The sequence below is a fragment of the Chelonia mydas genome, chromosome 13 (assembly GCF_015237465.2).
Source record: "Chelonia mydas isolate rCheMyd1 chromosome 13, rCheMyd1.pri.v2, whole genome shotgun sequence".
NCBI lineage: Eukaryota > Metazoa > Chordata > Testudines > Cheloniidae > Chelonia > Chelonia mydas.
In genome coordinates, this window is record NC_051253.2 from 32836574 (window position 1) to 32860447 (window position 23874).

Here is a 23874-nt window from a genome sequence, read left to right on the forward strand (position 1 = left end):
TATAGAGTGTGTTAGTATAAAATATATATGTTGAATTCTGATTTGGGATCCATAGGAATAAAGTAGCTCCTCTGATTGTCCAACAGGTACATACCTAGGGGTTAAAGCAAAGAGACAAATGAAAAGTACATGGCAATGAAGATTGCTTTTTAGTTGTTCATTTGTTTTCTAAGGCAGGCACTAACAATGGCTTGGAGGAGAGGTGCACATCTGTGAGAGGGAGGATATCATATCTCATACAGACATGTTTGAACCTCTTCCATAAACTCAAGACTGGTGTGTAGGAAGGCACCTCTTCTACAGAAGAAACAGGGCCCCTTTCATCCCTTTGGTTTGTTTGAAACTTTGAGATAAAGCCCCCAATTATAATTTCCACCTGGCTTCTTGCTGACCAAGCTTATCTTAGCAAAAAGTAAGGTTGTCCTTTGTTTGTTCTGCTTCTTAGCTAATATTGTTCACTATTTGCTAGACCTCTGTCTTCTTGACCAAACTCTGGATTTTGGGCCTGTAAAAAGAGCTGACACAGTCTATATACCAGGTTGTAACATAAACAGCATATGGATTTTAGCCCTGCAATATTCATAAATGATATGGAAAAAGGGCTAAACAGTGAGGTGGAAATTTGCAGATGATACAAAACTACTCAAGATAGTTAAGTCCCAAGCATTACAAAGAAATCTCACAAAACTGGGTGACTGGGCAACAAAATGGCAGATGAAATTCAGTGTTGATAAATGGAAAGTAATGCACATTGGAAAACATAATCCCAACTATACATATAAAATGATAGGGTCTAAATTAGCTGTTACCACTCAAGAAAGAGATCTTGGAGTCATTGTGGATAGTTCTCTGAAAATATCCACTCAGTGGGCAGCAACAGTCAAAAAAGTGAACAGAATGTTGGGAATCATTAAGAAAGAGACAGATAATAAGACAGAAAATATCATATTGCCTCCATATAAATTCATGGTACACCCATATCTTGAATTCTGCGTGCAGATGTGATCACCCCATCTCAAAAAAGATATATTGGAATCGGAAACGGTTCAGAAAAGGGCAACAAAAATGATTAGAGGTATGGAGCGTCTGCCATATGAGGAGAGATTAATAAGACTGGGACTTTTCAGCTTGGAAAAAAGACGACTAAGAGGGGGGGATATCCACTTTTGTCTTTCTTTCTTTTATTACATATGTCCCAAGTGTGAAGTGATTATCCTGTAGGGAAAATAGCAAGAAAAGCTATCAGAACACAAAAACATCAGCACGCTTTCCTTTCACTGTGTGTATCTACCTGCCTGCCAATGTCTCTAGGCTTTTATACTGGTGTCCATCATCATAGTATCGGAGCTTCTCCAATCACTTAAAATGATTATTCTGTATGGAAACAAATAAATTTCAGGGAGACTTGTTCTCGCAATTTATTTTGAGGCTTCTGAAAATCCAATCTCTCAGTGCTTAAATTTGGATGTGGATTTTAAGATCCTATTTTTGAAAATGTTGTCCTTCCTTATGGATTCTGCTGTACTTGACAACTAGTGGGGAGGTTAGAAAGTAAAAACAAAGTCTTACACCTATTTCATATAACCTACACTAAGGCAAAGTTTACCCCTTGGATAAGTAGTGTGACAGACCCAGACACAGGGTACAGGAGTCTGGTCCTATTGGGATCCAGGAATTGCGCAGGCAAAGCCCGTCCACTGCTAAGGGATCCGCCTCCAGCCTAAGAGGGGAGTCCACAGGACCTGGAAACCAAATAAGTACGGGGGACAACTAATGAAATAACAGGGACAGGAGTGTGGTCAAAGGGTCAAACGAAGAGAACCAGACGGGGACACTGAGCAGAGAACCCCGGACAGCGCCCACTGCTCCTCAAAGGTGTCAAGGGAGTCAGTGGATCCTGCCCAGAGGAACTCTGCCCGGATACGTGAACGGACGGAGGATCGGAAATAGGCCCCACAGTCACAGGAGACTCCATCGGCCAACCTCCTCACCCTGGTTTTATAGATGGCCACTTAAGCCAGGGCCAGGAGGAGGTTTACCAGGAGGTCCCATGACTTTGTGTGGCCATAGATAGGGAGTACATAGAAAAGGAGATGAGGGGAAAAGTGCAACCAAAAAATTCATGAGGAGCCAGAATAGGGGCTGCAACCTGGCACACTCTAAGTCAATGTGGGCCAGGGTTTCCCTCACGCCGCAAAAGGGGCAGGTGTCCGGGATAGGGGTGAACCACTCCAGCCGTACAAACTGTGAGATGGCTAAAGTAGACCCTGTCCCCCCATTCCAGCCACCTGCTGTCTTCGGCAGCCAGATCCGTATGGGTCTCCTTCAGGAAAACTACAGAGTACCCCCCTTCCCGAAGAAAGGAGAGCACCTGGCTCCTGCGGAGACCCATCCTACAGCCCCGGATGTTCAACCTTGCATAGATGATAGGTGCCATGACGAGGGTTGGGGCGGGATCCTTGCCGGCAGGGATTTTCATGGCCCCCATTGGGCTAGACAGCAAACTGTGACCTACCCCATAGGTGAGTAAGGAGTCACGGAAGCCGGGGACCCACTGGTAGGCCACGGTGCCTGCTTCCCAGTCCTTTTACCCTCCCCCATAAGGGCCCTTGCAGCCTAGAGGATTTGGTGAAAGTCCCCCCATCATTGGAGAGCAAGCTGTCCACGGCTCCCGCAACAAGGTACATCTTCAAGAAACTCCCACAGCTCCTCTCGCAGCGCATGGGGGGTGGGGTTACTGGCTCCTGACCATCCTTTGGCGGGGCCCTTGACACAGGGCCCTTGATCTCCTCGGGGAGATCCTTTGGCGGGGCCCTTGATCTCCTTGTAAATGGAGGGGAGATCGCTTTCTGCCACCCTGGTGTTTTCCCCTCCGGCACTCGAAGCGGCGGTCGCCTCGGGGCTCACAGGGGCTTAAGATGGTAATGGGGCAGGAGGGACTCCAACGGGGGCCTTGGAGGGGAGGGACGCCCATGGAGGGGCGATATGACCTCCGGTGCTACCACGTCTTCCCCAGCTGGTACTGGTGGATGGAATACACCTGTGGGCAAAGTGGAAGGCTCGGCATCGGTGCCCCCCTTTCTGGTCTTCCAGGGGGCCTCCACATGAGATGGAAGGAGTGGAGCTTGAGCCTTCCGCTTCCCCTGGACTAGCATGGCATCATCTGGGGGCTAGCTAGCAGGGGTCGGGTCAGGGGCGATGGCTCAGGGACTTGGGGGGGGGAAAGCATGAGGGAGGGAAGGTTCCCCCTGGGGCAGACCCTCTTCTATGCCTGGCAGTATCCCTGCCATACCCTCCTCCACAGGTCCCGCCAGATTGCAGGCACCAGAGGCGGGGCTCTCCTGCTTGTCTGGGCATAGTGGGGGAGGTGCCCCTTGGGCCCGAGTGGGAGCAGTGGTGGACTGGGAAGGAGGAGGGGTGGCTTCGGGCACTGGGCAGCCAGGGGCACCGGCGATGACGGGGCCAGTGCCCTGCCAGGGCTCGGGGGTCCCGGATGCTCCTCCTTGCCGGGCCAAGGGGCAGTCCCTCCAGACGTGCCCCATCGCCTGGCAGAGGTAGCAGCGGGCCTCCCCCATGGAGTAGTGCACCCGGTAATGGGCCCCCTGGTAGGGGACCAGAAATGACCCCTCAAGCGCCTCTCCGTCACGCGCCGCCGGCGGCAGTTGAAGCTGCACCTGCTGGCAGAACGAGAGGACGTGATGGAGGGCGGGGTCTTTGCAGCCCAATGGGAGAGGGCTGACCGTGGAGATGGGTTTCCCCAGGGTGGAGAGAGCAGGTAATAGGGTGACATTGGGAAGAAAGGGAGGGACAGAGGTCAGGACCAGATGGACGCCCAAGTCCTCTAGCAGCTCTAGGGGGATGAATATGCCCCCCACCACCAGGCCCTTCTCCACTGCCTTCTGGGCGGCAGCCTCTGATGCTAAAAAGACGACCTTCCCGTACATTTTGGAGGCCGCCACAATGGCCGTGGGCCCTACCACCCTCGCCAACACCCGCTCGTAGGTCTCCATGTGGGGCGAGGCGGGCACCAGGAGGCAACGGATGCCGTGCTTCCTGGTCAAGGTCAGGAAGGGGCCCCGGCTGCTATAGATGATAGCAGAGGCGGTGGGCAGGAGAGATGACGTAGCGGCAGGCGGGGGGGGGGCTGCCGCCACCTGGCGTACACCCTGGGGGCCGGGGGAGGGACACCCGCAGAGCTGGTGGAGGGAACAGCGGGGAGGGATGTCACGGCCGGTGGCGGGGCCGTGGCAGTGGGGGCAGCCCCTGCAATGGAGGGCCTGGTCTTTTTTGTGGGGCTCTTACCCTTCTTTTTACCCTGGCCCTTCCCACCAGCTGAGAGGGCTTCCCCAGAGTAGGAGGGGCTGAGGGACGTGGCAGCAGTGGAGGTCGTTCCGGTGTCCACCGCTGCCGGTGCCCCGGGGACGGGGGGGGGGAGTAGCAGGTGGTTCGGCTGCAGCAGCAGAGGTAGAGGCTGGGGGGGCAACGGGGTGGCAGTTGGGGGAGGGGCGGTGGGATTTTCGGGAGGGGCCCCACCCATCTCGTCCCCCGCCATCATGAGCAGGGAGGGAAGGGGAGACACCAGAAGGAGGAGGGGAAAGGAGAAGCAGGTCGACCACTCCTACCCGCTAGGCTGCAGGCAGGGGAGGAGGGTGCCAAAGGGGTTGGACTGGACGGGGGGGGCAATCAGGGGTTAGGTGTCAATAACCAACACTGGGTGGAATTCAGCTCCTCTAGCTGCACTAGGGGAGGGGGGAATACAACAGCATTGGGGGTGCAGTGAAGAGGGTTTAAACTAAAATGGGGAGTGGCACAAGCGCATGGGAGGGGGCATGGGAGCACGGAGCAAGGGGCTGAGCGTGCTGGATTTAGGGCAGGGAAGTTAAGGGGCTAGCTTCAGAGGCTGGGGCGGGGCAAACAAACAAAGGCTGCAGAGGGAAATGGGTGGGGCAGGCAAACAAACTGAAGCTAGTAAGGGGGACTGGGGCAACAGCGGGTGCAAAGGAGCAAATGGGGCAGGTAGCAAAGGGCAAAAAGCTGTGAGGTGGCAGTCTGGGGAGGGCACGTGTGTCCACGTGTGCTTGCACAAAGAGTCAGTGTGGGCTGGCTGCTGCTTCTGGTCCAATGATGGAAGCAGGGAATAGCAAGCCAAGCAAGCAGCTGAGTCCAGAGGCAGGAGCTGAGGCAGATGGTAAACAGCCAGTGGGGGTGGTGGAGGGGGAAGTGTTGGGGGGAGGGGGTTGGGGGGACACAGATGGATCGGGGGGCAGGCTCCCCACCACACCCCCTATGTCCCTACAAACACAGTCAAAACCCCCACCCCAAGAGCACAGTTTGAAAGTTACTCAGTTCGAAAGACCTCCTCCACAGTGGTCAGCAAAGTCTCTAGGTACTCCCCCCGGTAGATGTTCCTCTTCTTCTCCTCCTCGGGGCTTCAGCAGCTCCAGGCAGCAAGCTCTGCATCAGCAGCCCCAGGAACTCCAGGCGGTGGTCCAGGCAGGCAGAAAGGACCCCTTTCAGGTGGTGGGGTGATGGTGTCTGCAGCAGCAATGGCTGGGGTCCCTCACTCCCCCCCTCTGGGGAGCGGGCCATCATGCCCCCCCTAAGGGGCTGTAGTTGGAGCAGTAGCAGCAACCGAGGGTCGGGGGGGCGGGGAAGAGGGTCTAGCATCTGACCAGCTACCAGGTAGCAGAGAAGGAGGGGGTGGTGTCTGGCCCAGCCAGGGGAGCAGCTGGAGCAGCAGCAAGAGGCCAGGGCCCAGCAGCAGCCAGAGCAGCAGTCTCCCTCCTCCCACGAGGCCAGTGGGGTACAGGAGAGTGATCCTACTGGGATCTGGGAAGTGGCTTTGTCTGCCCACTGCTAAAGGATCCCCCCCCCCCCAATCTAAGAGGGGGATCCACAGGACCTGGACACCAAATAAATAACAGGGACAGGAGTGTGGTCAAAGGGTCAAACAAAGGGAACCGGACGGGGACACCGAGCAGAGAACCCCGGACAGCGCCCACTGCTCCTCAAAGGCGTCAAGGGAGTCAGTGGATGCCGCCCAGAGGAACTCCGCCCTGATACATGAACGGACGGAGGATCGGAAATAGGCCCTACAGTCACAGGAGACTCCATCTCCTCACGCTGGTTTTATAGATGGCCATTTTAGCTAGGGCCAGGAGGAGGTTGACCAGGAGATCCTGTGACTTTGTGGGGCCGCGGATAGGGAGTACATAAATAAGAAGGTGAGGGGAAAAGGGCAACCAAAATGTAATAAAATATAGGTGAGGAGCTGGAATAGGGGCTGCAGCCTGGCACACTCCAGATATGTGCGTGCCAGGGTTTCCCTCACACCGCCAAAGGGGCAGGTGTCTGGGATAGGGGTGAACTGCGCCAAGTACACGCCCGTGCTCACGGCTCCATGAAGGAGCCGCCAACTGATGTCCCTGGCGGGCCTCAGGACCAAGGTGGAATATAGGCTGGCCCACCGGGGCTCCTCACCCTCCAGAGGTGGCAGGAGGTCCCGCCATTTTGTATCGGGGCGGAATGCAAGGGTGAGGACGTGAAGGGAGTGGAGCACGAGCGTGTATAGATGTTTCCTTGGCGCAGTCTGGAAGCAGACTGGCTGCAGCTAGTGCAGCAGGCTCACGGTGAAGGGGCGGGGGGGGGGGGGTCGGTTGGGTCCACGGGGCAGGGGCCTGATGAAAAGGTCCGGCAGGCCTGGGTTGGAGGGTGGGTGGGGCGTGTCCTTGTGCAGGTCCCGGTCGAGGTAAACCTGAGCAGTGGGCGGCAAAGCGGCCTTCACCTCCTGAAGTATGCACTGGGGAGTATGAGGTCTGGAGAGCCCCATGCGCTGAGTGAGCGTCAGGGATCCAGCCAATCTCCCCAGTTGTAGTCTAGGAGATCTCCGACTCTTGTGACTTCTGCCAGGACCAACCTCTGGCACACTGAGGGGGACTCTGCCACCTGCAAACGGAGCTGGGGGTTGTGTAGCAGGGGCTCCACGAGATGATCTGCCCCCTCGGTGGCTGCCATGGACCTGGTAATTGAAAGCAGCTTCCAGGTCTGGAGGAGGTCCTGGTAGAAGACCAGCAGCCTGGAGAGGTCTCGGAGAAGACCTCTTGGATGGAGATAAAGGAGCTGCCGGTCCTATCGGAGCCCTCGGAAGCGGTGCAGGAAGGCGTGTGCCAGTATGCTTCATGCCGGACTACCTGCACAATAAAGGAGCCTCTGCAGGGCCTGGAGGTGAAAGACATGGACCTGGGTGTGCAGACACTTCAGGCCCTGCCCTCCCTCCTCCAGGGGTAGATGGAGAACCCCTGCAGGGACTCAGTACAGCCCTGACCAAAAGAACTCCAGAATCGATGTCCGGAGGTAGGTCAGGAAACCCGGGGCTGGGACCAGGGTGTTGAGCTGGTACCAGAGCATGGACAGGACTAGTTGATTAAGCACCAGTGCTTTCCCTCAAAGGGAGAGGCACCAGAGTAGTCCTGTCTATTTCTGGAGCCGCTCTATCACTCCGCCCTCTAAATCGTGCCAGTTCCCCAGTGGAGAGGGATGCGTGGCAGAAAGGTAAACGCCGAGATAGAGCAGCGGACCTGCGCTCCACTGGATGGCTTGAAGCGCGGGTGGGAGGGAGCTCGCCTGCCGCCTGTCCCCTACCACCAAGCCAGAGCTCTTGACCCAGTTGACCCGGGCGGAGGAGGCTGCCAAGTACACAGCCTGGCAAGCCTCCACCCGCGCCAAGTCGCCCGGGTCCTGGACCACGAGGAGTATATCGTCGGCGTATGCCGACAGGACCAGCCGCAGCTCCGGCTCCTGTAGCGCCAACCCCGTCAACCTCCTGCGGAGGAGACAGAGGAAGGGCTCGATCACCAGAGCGTACAGCTGGCCCGAGAGGGGGCACCCCTGCCATACTCCTCGCCCGAAGCTGACCGGTTCGGTCAGGGTCCAGTTGAGCCTGACCAGACACTCTGCGGAGGCGTACAGCACCTGGAGAAAACCCACAAACTGGGGACCCAAGCCAAACGCTCGCAGAGTGCCCAGGAGATACCCGTGATCCACCCTGTCGAATGCCTTCTCCTGATCCAGGGACAGGAGGGCGAACGACAGACCGTCCCTACACCCGAGTTCCAAAAGGTCCCGGACCAGATATAGGTTGTCGAAGACGGTGCGGCCCGGGATGGTGTAGGTCTGGTCTGGGTGGATCACGTCCAGCCGAGGACGTCCCAGAACGCGCGGTAGGAGTTGCTCCTGGGGTTACGCCCACAAAATAATTAGCCAACACATCTTGGAGAGACTTTTCAAATTGAGTGTCCCATCAAAAGAACATTTTCCTGACAATGGACCATGGGAGATGCCCACCTACACTTAATGGAATGTCCTGCTGTGACTAGGCGAAATGCATGGACATGGGACTTGCACATGTGACTCCAAACACCAAACTCAGCCATCAGCTCCACAATTTTAAGGAAGTTTCCATTGTTTGGCACATACAGCTGATCTGAAGTGCCACGCAGTGCTAGGTTTTGGGTAGCAAGCATTCTCACAATGGCAATGAGCCTTTTCAGAACATTTTGCCAGTAGAGAGAGACTGATGCAATCTATGGTGGCCTTTAACCTTCGTCTCATCTCAAGCTCTTTCCACTTATGGAATGCTGTGATGAGGTTGGGACTCACCACCATGGTGCCTCCTGTTGGTAACTCTGGGAATTAGCTCAGTCCACGTGGAGTGCCCTCCGCTGGTGGCGTCCCGTCCATCTCTCGCGCTCTGCTGGCATCTGGACCCGCTTTGCTCCCTTCTCGCAGCATCCTCTTCAGGATACTGCCCTCCATCAGTGCCCCCTAGTCCACTCTCACCCCCTTCTTGGGGAGAGAGGGGGGTTATCAGCAGTTCTTCCACTTTGCCCCGCCTCCATGGCCAGCCACACCCACAAAGTCTAACCCCTTCTGGCAGGGGTCAGGTGCAGTCCGCTATAGCCACTTCTAACGGCCGGGAGTAACACAAGGGGGAAGGGGGGGGGACCCAGGGCTGCCCTCTACTCTGGGTCCTGACCCAGGGACCCTCTGGCAGCAGCCTCCCTGCCCTCCTTCAGTCCCCCTGTCCACCTCTCCTCCAGCCACTTTGCACCTCGTGGGCTCTTCTATCAGGACCTGCAGCTTGGCAGGTACCAGGCTGGAGTTCCCTTCTGCTCCCCTGAGCCTGCCCAGCACTACGCTGTCCCAGGTGCTGGTCTCCTCACTCAGGAGACAGACCTTCCCCTTTGAAGGTCTGGGAGAGACTCTCTGCCTCTTGCCTGGGCAGCCTTTATATAGGACCTAGCCTGGCCCTGATTGACTGCCTCTTTCTCTGTGCTGATTGGCTCTCCCTGATTAGCTGCTTGTTTGCACAGCCGCTCTGGCCTGCTGTAGCCTAATCCGGTCTGGGGGTGGGGCAACGCCCCACTACACACTTCCCCCCTTAAGACTATTCTCACGGTGCTGGGAGGGGAAGGAAGAGGGTTCCTATCGCCCCAGCTTCCCTCCCAGCTGGGGCTGCAGGGCATCTCTCTCCTCTTGCAGGCCCCCCACACTCTGGAGCAACCTGCTCCCCTCGTCTAGGGTTTGGGTTCCCACTGTAGACTGCCTTGGTCCTATGTGGGTTCCCCCTTCTGTTTGGGTTCCTGCATTAGCCCTCCCAGCTCTCCTGTGGGTTCCCTGGTTGAGGTGGGGCCGCTCTGCCCCAGCCCCTTTCTCTCTGGGGGCTTGGCCTATACTACCCTCCCTGTTAGCTAGTCCCAGACTGAGCCTCTGCTTTGGGCACCCCCCCCCCCCCCGACCCTTTCTGCCTCAGGGGGCAGTGCCTCTTTATGTGGCCCTTGGTGTGGCCGTGGAAGCACTTCCTGTGCCTTCCTGCTGCCATGGACCACTTACCGCTTGTTTTAGGCCTAGCCCTTCCCTCAGGGTTAGCCTGGGCCCTGTGAGTCCTGTATAGGCACTCCCTCTTCTAGTGCCCCAGCTCCCCACAGGCCCAACAAGTCTGCCCCCCCACCCCATTACCCTAACAGGGGGCACCTTTGCTGGGTGGGGCCCCATTGCTCCCTCCCAGTAGGGGCACTTCCTCCTGAAGTATGCCTTTCACCCACAGGCGAAACAGTTCGACCCAGGACTTGGCCTCTCAGCCCTGGTGCCTGGTCTCCCATATGGCCTGGGTGCCAACCACCGCAGCAGCCAGAACAACCCTCTCTGCTGCTTGGCAAGCTGGGCCACCCAAGCCCTCCAATAAGAGTCCATTTTCCCCACCATCTTAGTCACTCAGTCTCTCAATGTGGCACAATCTGCCTAGTCCTCGCTCTTGCCCCTTGTATCAGGGGCAGACCACTCATGCCCACATTCTCCACCGTGTGTGACGGGGTTGGGACTCACCACCACAGCACCTCCTGTTGGTAACTCTGGGAATTAGCTCAGTCCATGTGGAGCACCCTCCACTGGTGGTGTCCCATCCATCTCTTGCCCTCTGTTGGCATCCAGACCCATGTTACTCCCTTCTCACAGCATCCTCTTCAGGGCACTGCCCTCTGGCAGTGCCCCCCAGTCCACTTTCACCCCCTCCTGGGGGTGGGGGTGTTTTCAGGAGTTCTTCTGCTTCACCCCTGCCACCATGGCCAACCACACCCCCAAAGTCTAACCCCTCCACTATGACCACTTCTAACATCCAGGTATAATACAAGGGGGAAGGGAGGGGGGAGACCCAGGCCCACCTTCTACTCTGGGTCCTGGCCCAGGGACTCTCTGGCTGCAGCCTCCCTGCCCTCCTTTGCTCCCCTTGTCCGCCTCTCCTCCCTGGGCCGCTTCCTCTTCAGCCCCTTTGCACCTTGTGGGCCCTTCTATCAGGGCCTGCAGCCTGGCAGGTACAAGGCTGGAGTTCCCTTCTGCTCCCCTGAGCCTGCCCAGCACTACCCTGTCCCAGGTGCTGGTCTCCTCACTCAGGAGACAGATCTTCCCCTTTGAAGGTCTGGGAGAGACTCTCTGCCACGTGCCTGGGCAGCCTTTATATAGGACCTAGCCTGGCCCTGATTGACTGCCTCTTTCTCTGTGCTGATTGGCTCCCCTCAGGCCCTCTCTGATTGGCTGCCTGTCTGTGCAGCTGCTCTGGCCAACTGTAGCCTAATCTGGCCTGGGTGTGGGGCACTGCCCCACCACAAATGCTCTCTGGTGATTTGCTGCCTTCTCATGGCATGCCAGATTTCTAGCCAGATTTTTCTAGTCCTTTGTTCCTGTAGGTGGCTGGAGCATTAGACTGGAAGAGTTTGCAATAAAAACAGTATGCAGCATTCTGGGTTTTTGAGTACATAAGCCATGGCCTCTCCACTTTGTCACCATTGGGGATTTCACGCCAGTAATGTGTTGGATGGAAACTTCTATTTTCATTGTCTTTGGGGAACATGAAGTTTTTCACTTGCTGTGGCCCATGCAGTACACGGAAGTCCCTCAGGCTACTGCTCAAGTGGGTCCACAGTCCTGGATCATCTAGACTTAAGGAACTAAACTCAGCAGCAGCTGTTTCTTGGGCCTCCACCACACTCTTCTCTGATCTACACTTTTCTTCAGGAATGTGCATGGTTACATCCATTTGAGATGGAGCTATGGACGCTGCAGTAGCTGCCAGGTCACCTGCACTCTGACTAACTGGAAGATCAGGCATCTCCTCACCACTCACATCCTCACTGGGGCTGGAAGGCTCACCACGAACATTTGTGTCTATGTATCTCAGGAGAGCTCCTTCCTGCTTAGCTAGAAAAGCTTCCTTTGCTTGCTTGCTTTTTCTGAATGCTGCCCCAGAGAGGCGTTCTCTTCTTTCACTCATGACTGCTGTTCTGTGCCAGCTATAGTGGCTCTCAACACTCAGTTGAAGGGCCTGAATGGTAAGCAGGCTGGTAGCAGGGCCTGAGTGATGGAAGATATCAGCGTCTTAAGGGCCTAACTGGCTCCTACTCCTTCAGTTGATGGCCTGTTCTCCTCAAGTGGGTTCATGGCAGCAGCAGGAAACAGGAAGCTCCCTGAGAAGCTGGTGTTAATCAGTCCCGGCTCCTGGGGGTGCTAGAGAGGTACATGAGAGGCTCCTCCTCCTCTCTCTCCCTGCAGCTCCTGCTGCTTTCTGTTATTCCCTCTCACCTTTTCTCCTGCCTGCCTGTTATTTCTATTGTGCCCTCCTTCCTCCAGCACAGCTCTCCACCATCTCAGTGCATCTAGAGCAGAGAGAATACATACGCACCAGCAGCAGACACAATTTTCTACACTCTGGGTTCTAGTGGCACCCCCCGCCCCCCGTCTGGCACCTGAGGTGGCCGCCTCAGTTCGCCTCATTGCAAGGCCACCTCTGTTGCCAACCCTACAGGTGGGTTGGGAGGATAAATAAGTTATAGATTGTGAGATAGACAGATGGACATGTAATCCATAAGCCTTGTGCCAGTCCTCCGCACTGTACTGAAAGGTGTACACAGCCCTTGTGCACCATTACTATAAAGTCTATTGATTCGTACATCATGCTACCAAGAACAAAGACAGGGTTCATTTGAAATCCTATACAAAATCTTTCATCCTCATAAACCCATCTGACATTGAGACTACCAGCCTTCATTTCTGCTCTGTAGATGTGTGATGTCATCAGCAGAGACTGAACCCTGGATTTATGGCTATTAGCCAGGATGGGCAGGGACAGTGTCCCCAGCCTCTGTTTGCCAGAAGCTGGGAGTGAGCAATAGGGAATGGATCACTCGATGATTACCCGTTCATTTCCTCTGGGGCACCTGGCATTGGGCACCTGGCATTGGCCACCTTTGGTCTGACCCAGTGTGGCCATTCTTATGTTCTTACAGAATTGAAAACATTATCCTCTCTTGACTGAGCCAGAAGAATGGTCACATGAGTTCAGAGGTAGACTCATAAATGTAATTCAGCCACTAGAGGGGGATAAAGAGCTGCATAATGTTGGTGTGGTCTACAGCTGTCTTTTCTAACCATCATTTTATGTGGGGAGACAGTTAGCTGGGAAATCAGAAGAATGAACAGTGTTTGTGTCAATGACTGCACAGTCAATAATCAGGCTTAATCCCCACAAATAGTACCTTTGATGCTTAAAAGCATTTTACAAACATTATCTATTTAAATCATCCAGTTGCAACACCACTGTAAGGTCTAGTTGCAAACCTAAAATATACAGCAGGAAGGAAGTGTGCCTTTATTTCTGGAGCCCAATTGCATGCACTGAAATTAACCAGGCAGAGTAGACAATCCTCTGATAAAGAAATGAAATTATAAGACTTCAGAATTATAGGTAAGTGTATTTTCCCCTATTTTACAGCTGCGAAAATTTAGTGACAAAGAAGGAAAGTGACTTGAGCAAAGCTACAAAACAAGTGGTTGTATTTAGTGGCTTTTATATCACATGTCTGAAACATTTGAGATAGTTTATAACAGTAATTTTTCTTTCTTTCTTTCTTTCTTTCTTTCTTTCTTTCTTTCTTTCTTTCTTTCTTTCTTTCTTTCTTTCTTTCTTCTGTAACATAGTTTCAACTGGTTCCAAAACTTTCAGCCATTTAGGAAATCAACATTTGACCAGTTAGAAAGTCCTTCATGAATACATGCACCTTACATCTTTTTCTAAGGTTCGTTCTGAGTTCCATTTCCACAGGAAAGCAAACACCAGAGCTCCAGGCTTGCGAAGGAACCAGTCAAGGTTTGTCCCATCATGACCTATTTCCCAGGGTATGGAAGCATTTTCTTGATTGCCATCTTGACATCTTTATTCCTTAGGGTGTAGACTATAGGATTGAGAGTTGGCGTCACCAGGGTGTACAAGGTGGTTATCATCTTGTCCCTGTCAAAGGAGTAGCTAGAGGCTGGCCGAATGTAGGTGTAGATGACAGTGGAGTAATAAAGAGACACCACAATGAGGTGGGAGGAGCAGGTGGAGAAGGCTTTTCTCTTCCCTTCAGCCGTTTTGATCCTCAAGATGGCCCTGACAATGAAGTAATAAGAGACACATGTCAACAGGAAGTCCCCCATAGCTAGGAAAATGTCCGCCATGAAGACCATGACCTCATTTAAATGCACTGAGGTGCAGGAGAGAGCCAGCAGTGATGGGATTTCACAGAAAAAGTGATTGATAACGTTGGGCCCGCAGAAGCTCAGCCGCAACATGAGGCCAGTGTGCACCCATGAATTGACCACAGCAATGACTATCACTAGGGCAGACAGGCCCACACTTACGGTCTTGTTCATCATGATGCTGTAACGCAAAGGGTGGCAAATGGCCGCATAGCGATCGTAAGCCATGACGGTGAAGAGTACCATCTCAGCCCCCAGAGACCATGTGAAGAAGTAGAGCTGGGCCATGCACCTAGGGTAAGAGATAGATTTACTGACAACCACTAGATTCCCCAGCATGCTGGGGATGATGGTGGAGGTGCAGATGATGTCCACCACAGCCAAGTGGAGGAGGAAAAAGTACATGGGCCTGTGGAGCTTGGAACTGGAAAGGATGGCAGCAGTGATGACTAAGTTGCCCAGCAGGGCAATGATGTAGATGGAGAGGAATAGGATGAAGAGTGGGACCTGGAGTTGGGGTTTACTGGAGAGTCCCAGAATGATGAATGTGGTCACGATGCTTTGGTTCTTCATTCCTGGAGCTCCAGAGATTGTTGCGGATGAAGGCAATAGCTTCTGAAACGTCTCTAGGACTTGCACTGGACAACTCAGGCTGAGATATTCAAAGGTTCCTATGGGGTTTAGATGCCCAATTTTCATCTAAATCCCTAGATACAGAGTTGGTTGGAAAACAGAATTTCCATTCCATGGGAAATACCAATATTTTGGCATTTGTTTTCATCCTGAATTGGGATAAAAAATTGAAATATCATTTTTCTTTATTTATTTTGTGAAAAGTTCTGAAAATTGTCAATTTTAACCTCTCTCTGTATATGCCTGAAAAAAACTATTGACATATCAAATTTTATTCTGAATCAACCTTTTTTTCCCTCCAAAGGATATTAAGATGACACACAAACTAAAATTTTTGTTCATAAATCAGCATGGTGATTCAAAATTTTGATTTTGAATCAACATTCCAAAACAAAAGTTTAACTTTGTTTCAAAATTTTGATTCTAAATTAAATTTCATATTTCATGGGAAATTTCTTGAAAATCCAATCCAAATTTTCAATTTTAACTAGGGCTGTCAATTAATCAGTTAAATCATGTGATTAACTCAAAAACAAATTAACTTGATTAAAAATTAATTTTGATTAATTGCAGTTTTAATTGCACTGTTAAACAATAATAGAATACCAATTTAAATTTAATACAAATATTTTTTATTTTTTACTACATTTTCAGATATATTGATTTCAATTACACCACATAATACAAAGTATACAGTGCTCACTTTATATTATTTTTATTACAAATATCTGCACTATAAAAAAGAACCAAAAATAGTATTTTTCAATTTGCCTCATACAAGTACTGTAGTGCAATCTTTTTATCGTGAAAGTGCAACTTACAAATGTAGATTTTTTTGTTACATAACTGCACTCAAAACCAAAACAATGTAAAACTTCAGAGCCTTCAAGTCCACTCAGCCCTACTTCTTGTTCAGCCAATTGTGAAGACAAACAAGTTTATTCACATTTACAGGTGATAATGCTGCCTGCTTCTTATTTACAATGTCATCTGAAAGTGAGAACAGGCGTTCCCATGGCACTTTTGTAGCTGGCATTGCAAGGTATTTAAGTGCCAGATATGCAAAACATTCATATGCCCCTTCATGATTTGACCACCATTCCAGAGGACATGCTTCCATGCTGATGATGTTTGTTAAAAAAAATTAATGCATTAATTAATTTTGTGACTGAACTCCTTGGGGGAGAATTGTATGTCTCCTGCTCCATGGTTTTACCTGCATTCTGCCACCTGTTTTTTGTTATGGCAATCTCGATTTCAGAACACTTTCATTGCAGATTTAACAAAATGCAAAGAAGATACCAATGTGAGATTTCTAAAGATAGCTACAGCTCTCAACCCAAGGTTTAAGAATCTCAAGTGCCTTCCAAAATCTGAGAGGGACAAGGTATGGAACATGCTGTAAGAACATGCAACACTCCAATTTGGAAACTACAGAACCCAAACCACCAAAAAATAAAATCAATCTTCTGCTGATGGTATCTGACTCAGATGATTAAAATGAATGTTCATCAGTCCGCACTGCTTTGGATCATTATTGAGCAGAACCTGTCATCAGCAATATATACATTGACATATTTTTTGTTCCTCAGGTTTTGGAAAAAAACACAATTTTTATTGATTCTTTGTGTGAAGAAAAATAAATTATTGAATTTTGGGGGTATTGGGGTTTTTCCCCCCCAACCTCCCCCATTTTCCATAGAAAAAAATGGGTATCAAAATTGTTCTCTTTGTCAAATCGAAACAAAAGCAAAAGATCCCCCCAAACATTTGCTTTTTCCAAATAAAAAGTGTCAAACTCCAGTACCTTAATTGTTGATCAGCGGGATCCAAACTCTTGACTTTTTCAGTCAGCGCCAGTTACCCTCTGAACTAACAGGATGGCTCCTTCAACTGCTACTTGTAGCAGACTCATCTCTTGGAGGCCAGCCACTGTAGGAGAATTCATAACACACAATGAACAGTGGGCTGCATAATCCCTTAAAGGGTTTTTAAAGTGTGGTTCTGTTCTGGAAAATGATTTGTTAATAATGCCAGTCATTATAATAAAAAGCTAGGGGACAGATCCCAAATTCATGTAAATTAGAATATCTCCATTAAAATAATTGAAGCTACTGTATTTTACACAACATGAGGATCTGAGCCAAAAAAAATTCAACCATAGCAAATCAAATGGGATATTTTCCACTTCTGTCCTTCAAAAATCTAAAGGTTAGTGCTGTTTGTATTTCCCTCTTCATACATGCATCGTACATGGGGCACATGTAAAACGTTCTAGCAGACTTCTTCATTCTAAGCACATAGAATATCTGTGGAAACTATAATATCTCTAAACTGGAATCAATATTGTGTGTCTGTCCATTTTACCACATGCACTATGTGCAATGAAGGCAATTTGATTTCATTTCAGATTTCAGACATTTGGAGCTTCATGAATTCAATGTTATATCTATCTATCTATCTATCTATCTATCTATCTACCTACATTGAAACTCACCAACAGGGAAAATATGATTTTCAAATGTAAAGCAGAAATATTCTTCTACATAGCAGTCTGGCTGTCTCAGTACAGTACCTGGCAAAGCAGATCTCAGTCAATTTCTGAGTGGAATCAAAATAAGAAAAAAGGAGGCAGTTTGAATTAATTTAGTACTGTATAATGGGGCAAAATGTGTTCTAATGGCAAAATAATGGCAAAATTTGAGTAGCACATTTGGCTCAATTCCTTGCTTATCAACGGATTAATTAGCTAAGACATTTGGCAATCATGTAAATTCTCACATACCAGTTCTGGTTGCTGCTCCTCTTCTCCAATGTCAAATGTGTTGTTAGAGGAAGATTCTATGTAGTAATCCTGTGAAATTATGGATTAGATTAATAATAATAATAATAATAATTAATAGGAGTAATTCCAGTTTTAGCACAGTCTGCACATCTCTAATGTATTCCTTATGCCAATCATAGTTCATCTACAGAGTGCATAAGAGTGGTTAGGCTAAGATGAGTTTTCAGCCTAATATACAGATCGCCATGGGGATATGTTTCCCATAATTACTCCAATGCAGGCCCTTTAGGAAAAACAAATACATATATAAATAAATGTCTCTTTTTGATTGGGTGATGGTAAAAAGACGATCCAATGTTATTTAAATGTTCAGCATGTATTTTGGTTGGTGATATCATTCTTTAAAATTATATCTGTTAATAATCATTAGCATTTAGAGAGGGCTTTTCGTCCATAGATCTCCAACAGCCTTGTTAAGGATGATCAGTGTCATTAAGCCAATTTTATTGATAGGGAAACTAATGCACACAGAGACCTGAAAGGCCAGTGAAGGAATGAGACCTAGAACAAGATCTGATGATTCTTAGGTCAGGGGTTAGTGCCCTATTCACTGGACCACGCTGCCTTCCACCGTTAGGCCAAAATCTCAATTTTTTGAAATCACCCACTAATGTTAGGTGTCTATATTTAGAGTGAAGAACTGACAAACTCATACGGCTGGATTGTTCCAAGATCCACAAACCCTACTGCTCCCACTGATTTCAAGTTGTACTTAGCTCTGCTGAAACACAGGCTCTAGGTAGCTCAAGACAGTTACTGAAAAAACGTACCATGCTAAATTGAAACCTGATTCTGTGTGATGCTGCGTGCCATGGTGTACACTCAGCAAAATATTGCTCTAGACTTGTTTGTGTCTCAGTGATTCTGTCCGTAAAGTGGACAAGATAACAGGGTACACCTTCTTTTCTAATGTCTCTAGAGATCTGGGGAAGAAGGATGTTTCAATGTCCTAAGGAATGGTGTTAAAACAGTGTGGATGGCAGATTTAGGTTCTGCAGAGTGTAGGTTATCATGACGATTATTAATTAGAAGCATCAATATCTTGCCCTGTTGTTTAAAGGAAACTCTCCCAAAGAAGCCCTGTGAATGCTGTCTGAATAAATCTGTAGACAGTTTAGAACAGACAGTGAGCTGCCCCTTTCTTCTCAATTATGTGTTCACTCTGAAACTTAATGTTGTTGGTTTAAATACCAGTGAGGCTGATGATTTAACCATGAATCACTTTTAGTAAGAAAAGCAATCTCTTTCAGGACCAGGGGTTGGGGACATAGCTTCAGTATTTCTCCTCCAGTATTATGACCTCTGCCATCCAGTGTAATTTTGGGGAATATTGGCAGAGGATGGGTTTATATGCTGTATTACTTTAAAGTAAAAGTTAGAAGACTGTAAAGGTTGCAAAGTCAAAAACCCCAAAGTTAAGAAATGCCAGGTTTAAGCTTGACTGTGCAACCTGAATTTTTTAAAGTTATTACTTCTTCACACAGTGCAAAGTCAATCTGTGGGACTTACTGCCAGGGGATGTTGTGAAGGCCAAATGTGTAAATGGGTTAAAAAAACAACTAGATAAGTTCATGGAGGATTGGTCCATCAATGGCTATTAGCCAAGATGGTCAGGGATGTAACTGGATGTCCCTAAACCTCTGACTGCTGGAACTGGATGACAGGAGATGGATCACTCAATAATTGCCCTATTTTGTTCATTCCCTCTGAAGCATCTCTCCACTGTCAGAAGACAGGGTACTGGGCTAAATGGACCATTGGTCTGACCCAGTATGGCCATTCTCATATTTTTGTATTCTTAAGTTTTCCCTTTGAGCATACTTATTAGGATACTATTTTATGACCTGGCCAAAGACTTTTTTCCCACAAGACCCCTGCCTCAGCCAATGCACAGGACAAGGACACAGGAAACTTTGTCGAAGTGGGGGGGCACTGGTGCCAGAACTGGGGGATCCAGGAGGCCATGCCCCACACTTTTTAACATGGGCGTAGTTCGGGCGGCTGAGGGTGGTGCTGTCCCCCAAACTGCAAGCCTGGTGCAGGTCCCTGCCTGCGTTGCTCCATGCTTGCCTGAGGCTTGCAGTGTGTGTGTGTGGGGGGGGGCAATGGCACCCCCTGCTGCCCAAACCATGCCCATGTTAAAAAGGGGGGGCATGGTCTCCTGTCCTCCCCCCCGGTTGTGACACCTTTGGCACATGATAGATGGTGCTCATGAATGTTCAGCTATTCAATATTTCTTTTTAATGTGCTGTCCCAGGCATTCTTAATTATTCAACTGGGCAATCAGCTTTTACATGGTGTTCTCATCACTGATATATTAGGGCTCAACTCACCTAGGAACTTATGTGTGGTAAACCTGAACTGGGATTCACGAAGCTTGAGCTAGGCGCTCAGGCTCCCCATACGATGAATGAGAGAGATAGGTGCCTAAGAACCAGATTCACAAAAGCCAGCTCTGGTGCTCTGAGGTTCAACCCAGACTAGTAAGGGTCAGTATCACTATCTGCCCTGCAACTCTGCATGCCTTCAGTGCTATGATGCTGCGGCTCACAGTTCGGACACCAGCAGGTGACAGACAAGCATGCATGTCTCACCCTGGCTTCCGCCACCCCGTTGCTTTTCACAGAATGAACCTAACTCCTCCCAGTTCCAAATTTCCCCAAAACCACACACAAAGTATGACATCCAGCTGGCTTTCCCCAAACGGTGAGTCACGTGTTACCCCTCTCAGCCTCAGCAAGTAAGCTGCTGCTAAGCTGTGTGACAGCAACCTCTCCAGGACTCTGCCAGTCCAAACCTTGCCCAGCAGGTAACAATCAGCGAACCCCAGCTCCTGAGTTCCTCAGAGATGTCTCTCTGCTGTGTCCAGACCTCCCACAGAACATTCCCAGAGGTTACTAAATTCATTTCTCCTTTAAAGAGACAATACACTGCAACTTGTTGGCATAACTGGGGTTACCACGCTGAACTGCTTGATAGGAAAAGTAAAACAAATTTATTTAACAAATCAACATTGTATTAAGTGATACCAAAGACAAGGAATAAAGATAGAAAGGGTTACAAGCAAACAAAAGCAAAACTATGCTTCTAAAGGCTAACACGTGAATTAACAACTTAGATTTTCTTGTTCAAAGAAGTGTTCCTTTCCAAGTCACTTTTCCAGTATGTCTGACCAGATGCTCTGGCCTGGACCTTCGCAGATCTCAAAGTGCTCATTTCCTTTGTTCCTCCAGCTGGAGGATGACTAAATAGCTTTTTCCTCTCTACTTACATCTTTCCAAATTTCATTGACCCCACCTCAAGAGGCAGGAAGCCTTCCTGGGCCTGCAATTGCCATTTCCAGTTGAGACTGTTAAGTAGCCGCCTTTCCCCACTCACTTTCCTGATGGCTTTGTTTACCTTCCATATGAATGAGCTCCTCTTTGTCTTTGGTCACAGCTTTCTTAATTGACATTGGAGACAGGTAGACAGCTGCCTTCCCTCCAGTTTGGGAGAAACCTGTCTTTCTCCCTTTGTTTGGTCACAGACTTCAAAACATAATATCAGCGAGTAGCCATAGTTCCTCACATTCTGTTCACACAGACATTTCACAATGATATTAACCACCAGTGTGTCATTAGCTTTCCAGTAATATATTACATGACACCTCTTCGATACAGGTTATGACAACAATGTGGTAGGTGAAGTGAGTTTGTCAGGTCTGACAGGAGTGACTGACTGAGGATAATGAGCCACCAATGGGCCTCTCGGTCACTCCAGCAAGGTAGGTGGCTCCCTGCCTAAGCTACTTAATGGGAGATGCCAAGGAGACGGGTGTGTCCTAAGCCCCCACCCCCTCCCAGAAGAGAGAAGAACAGCTTCCTTATACACCTTTTACCCCAGTGGTTAGGATGGTCACTTGGAGTATGGGAGACCCCTGACTAAAGGTGAACTTGAACAATTGGATGAGTGCCCCAGCCTCACAGCTGGGTGTCCCAACCTCTGGACTAGAGGAGATCCTGCTGTCAGAGCCCATCAGTCACTCCACTTTGGATTCAATAATTAAAGAGTCACTGGGCCACAGTGGAGAGGAAGCACCAGCACGAGAATGACTCTATAGCTTGGTGGTTAATGCCTGGACATGGCATGTGGGAGACCCACAATCCCGTCCTCACAGTCCAACCAATCTTTAATTGCTTATCCACAATGGCACGGCTTCAACAGCTGAGCCTGAGAGACCTGCCCCCCTGCAGAATATCCCCTAACCCATTGGCTTGTGTATTCAGTTAAGAGGTGGCAGATACCACTTCAAATCAGATCTCCCCCTGAGGTGAAGAGGGGACTTGAGCTAGGAGTCTCCCGCATCCTATGTGAATGCCCTAACCATGGGGCTGGAAGTTATGCAGGGCCTCTCCCTCCCCTATCATTTTGGGTGAGCCTACATGCAGGGCCCGATCCAGTAAGCAGCCTCTGAGCACGCTTACCAGATTGGGCCCTGCAGGTGAGTTAGGCAGGGGAACACCTATCTTCTGCACGGCTCTGGGGCTTAGGCAACTCAGCACTGAGAATGGAGCAGCAGTGTGCATGTTCAGATGCAACAATAGAGGTTCTGGGGAAATTTTACTGCCAATACTTCTGTGTCAAGAGAATTTAGGTGCCCATAGTGTTTGGAAGCAACTCAGCAGGGGTTTTGTGAATCCCAGAGGCCCTGATTCTGGGATTTAGGTGCCTAAAGTGGCAGCTAGGTACCTAAGTCCTCTTGCAAATTTAGTCCCTATATGCTTTTGAAAATCCTACTAGATGCCTAAATACCTTCAATATCTCACACTAAGTGCTTAATTCATATTTCAAAATCTGGCCCCAGGGGCCTAACATGCTTAGGCACTTCTGAAAATCCTACTAGAAATGGTCCAACCAGTAGTGTAACTACTCATAATTTAGACAAAACTCTTCTTGAGCAGATTCTTTTCACAAACATTCAGATCCAATCTCCAAGTTCCCAGTCATGATGAACCCATGTTCTTTATAACACTGGAGCTAACTGAAAAAAGACAATGATTTTCCATTGTTTTAAAGAGACTAAACCTTGAAAAAATAACACATGAAAATCTTCCAGTTTCCAAATGGGAAGCCACCCCTCAAAAATCAGTATTTTAAAAAAATTTGGTTAAAGATAAAGCTCAGTTTTCAGTCAAATCTATTGTTTTGGAATATTTTTCCCAAGTTTTGGAATTCTATTTTTTATTAAAAAACAAAACAAAACAAAAACACTAAAAAAACCCAACAACAACAACAAAAATAAGAACCTGGAAAATTCAGATGAAAACAAAAAACATTTCCAAGAACATCCCTGAAGCTGGTGAAGGAAGGAAAGGGAGAAGACACAAGCTCTAATGAGGGTTACATATACACTCAAAGAAATTGGGCTCAGTGGTGTTCAAGGATGAATGATAAAATAAGGTCCCAGTCCTGCAAACACTTAAGTACATGCCTAGCTGTACTACCATGAGTAGTTACAAAATCAGTGGGACTACTCATGGTAGTACAGCTAGGCATGTACTTAAGTGTTTGCAGGACTGGGACAGAAGTTTGCAAGATTGGGGACAGAAGTTCTACTCACTTTGCGTGACAACCTGCATGCTGTTTGTGACCGCCTCTGTTCCAAGTCTCATGTTTATGTGTAAATGAAACAAATTACATGAAGAAAATGTCCAGACTCTGCATCACTCATTTCCCCCCTCAGCAAGAAATGACAGAGATCCATGTCTCCTGTCAGGGGTTTTTGCAGACTGCAGAGGTTCCTGCCTAAACTGTGTTATTGCCAACAAACTGTAAGAGGCCGGTGTCTGCACTCTGCTATCTCTCCAGAGGGTATAAACAGTGCAAATGTCCATAGTTATAAGTTACCACACAGCCCTTTCTAAGCAGGCACATTTATTCTTAAGGTGAAAGCTTGAAAGGGATTGAAGATCTCCCTGCAGAAGGTTACTATATATGAAGAAAAGTCATCCTCAACAAGCTATAACTCACTCAGAGTCTATATTGAAATTACAGCTTGGTTCATTATTTTGGAAGCTTGCATGAGTGGTGAGAATAGTCCTCTTGCTTTCTTTCCTGCTTTCTCACAATTTGTGCTTCTAAATGACTTTTTCAGGTTGATATTTTCAAAGGTTCCTAAGAGTGTTATGCACCAACCTCCAATGAAATTCAGTGAGAGTTCAGTGATTAATTCCTTTATGCTCTTTAGAAAGTTGAGCAACATTTAATTTATATTTTATTTTATTTTTTGTAATTTCACTAAATATGGTTTGCAGGAATACACATTTCCTCAACTGTGTTTATGAATCTTG

General features: G+C 48.9%; 1 protein-coding gene and 1 long non-coding RNA gene across 3 annotated transcripts; one reads left to right on the forward strand and one right to left on the reverse strand.

Moving 5' to 3' along the window:
• Positions 1-8273: 8273 nt before the first annotated feature.
• LOC122462658 lies at positions 8274-23002 on the forward strand. The gene is made up of 3 exons (XR_006285352.1): positions 8274-8359; positions 18252-18253; positions 22992-23002. It is a non-coding gene; the product is annotated as an uncharacterized LOC122462658 (long non-coding RNA).
• LOC102947854 (olfactory receptor 13G1) lies at positions 13405-16674 on the reverse strand. 2 transcript variants are annotated; one of them, XM_037877175.2, is made up of 2 exons: positions 16663-16674; positions 13405-14634 (listed from the first exon to the last, which is right to left on the reverse strand). In XM_037877175.2, exons 1-2 carry the CDS (start codon positions 16672-16674, stop codon positions 13714-13716), a joined length of 933 nt encoding a protein of 310 aa, XP_037733103.1. In that variant the 3' UTR covers positions 13405-13713. The 2 variants fall into 2 exon arrangements, with proteins under 2 accessions (XP_037733103.1, XP_007070674.2); XM_007070612.3 differs by lacking the exon at positions 16663-16674 and having other exon boundaries at positions 13405-14640.
• Positions 23003-23874: the final 872 nt, after the last annotated feature.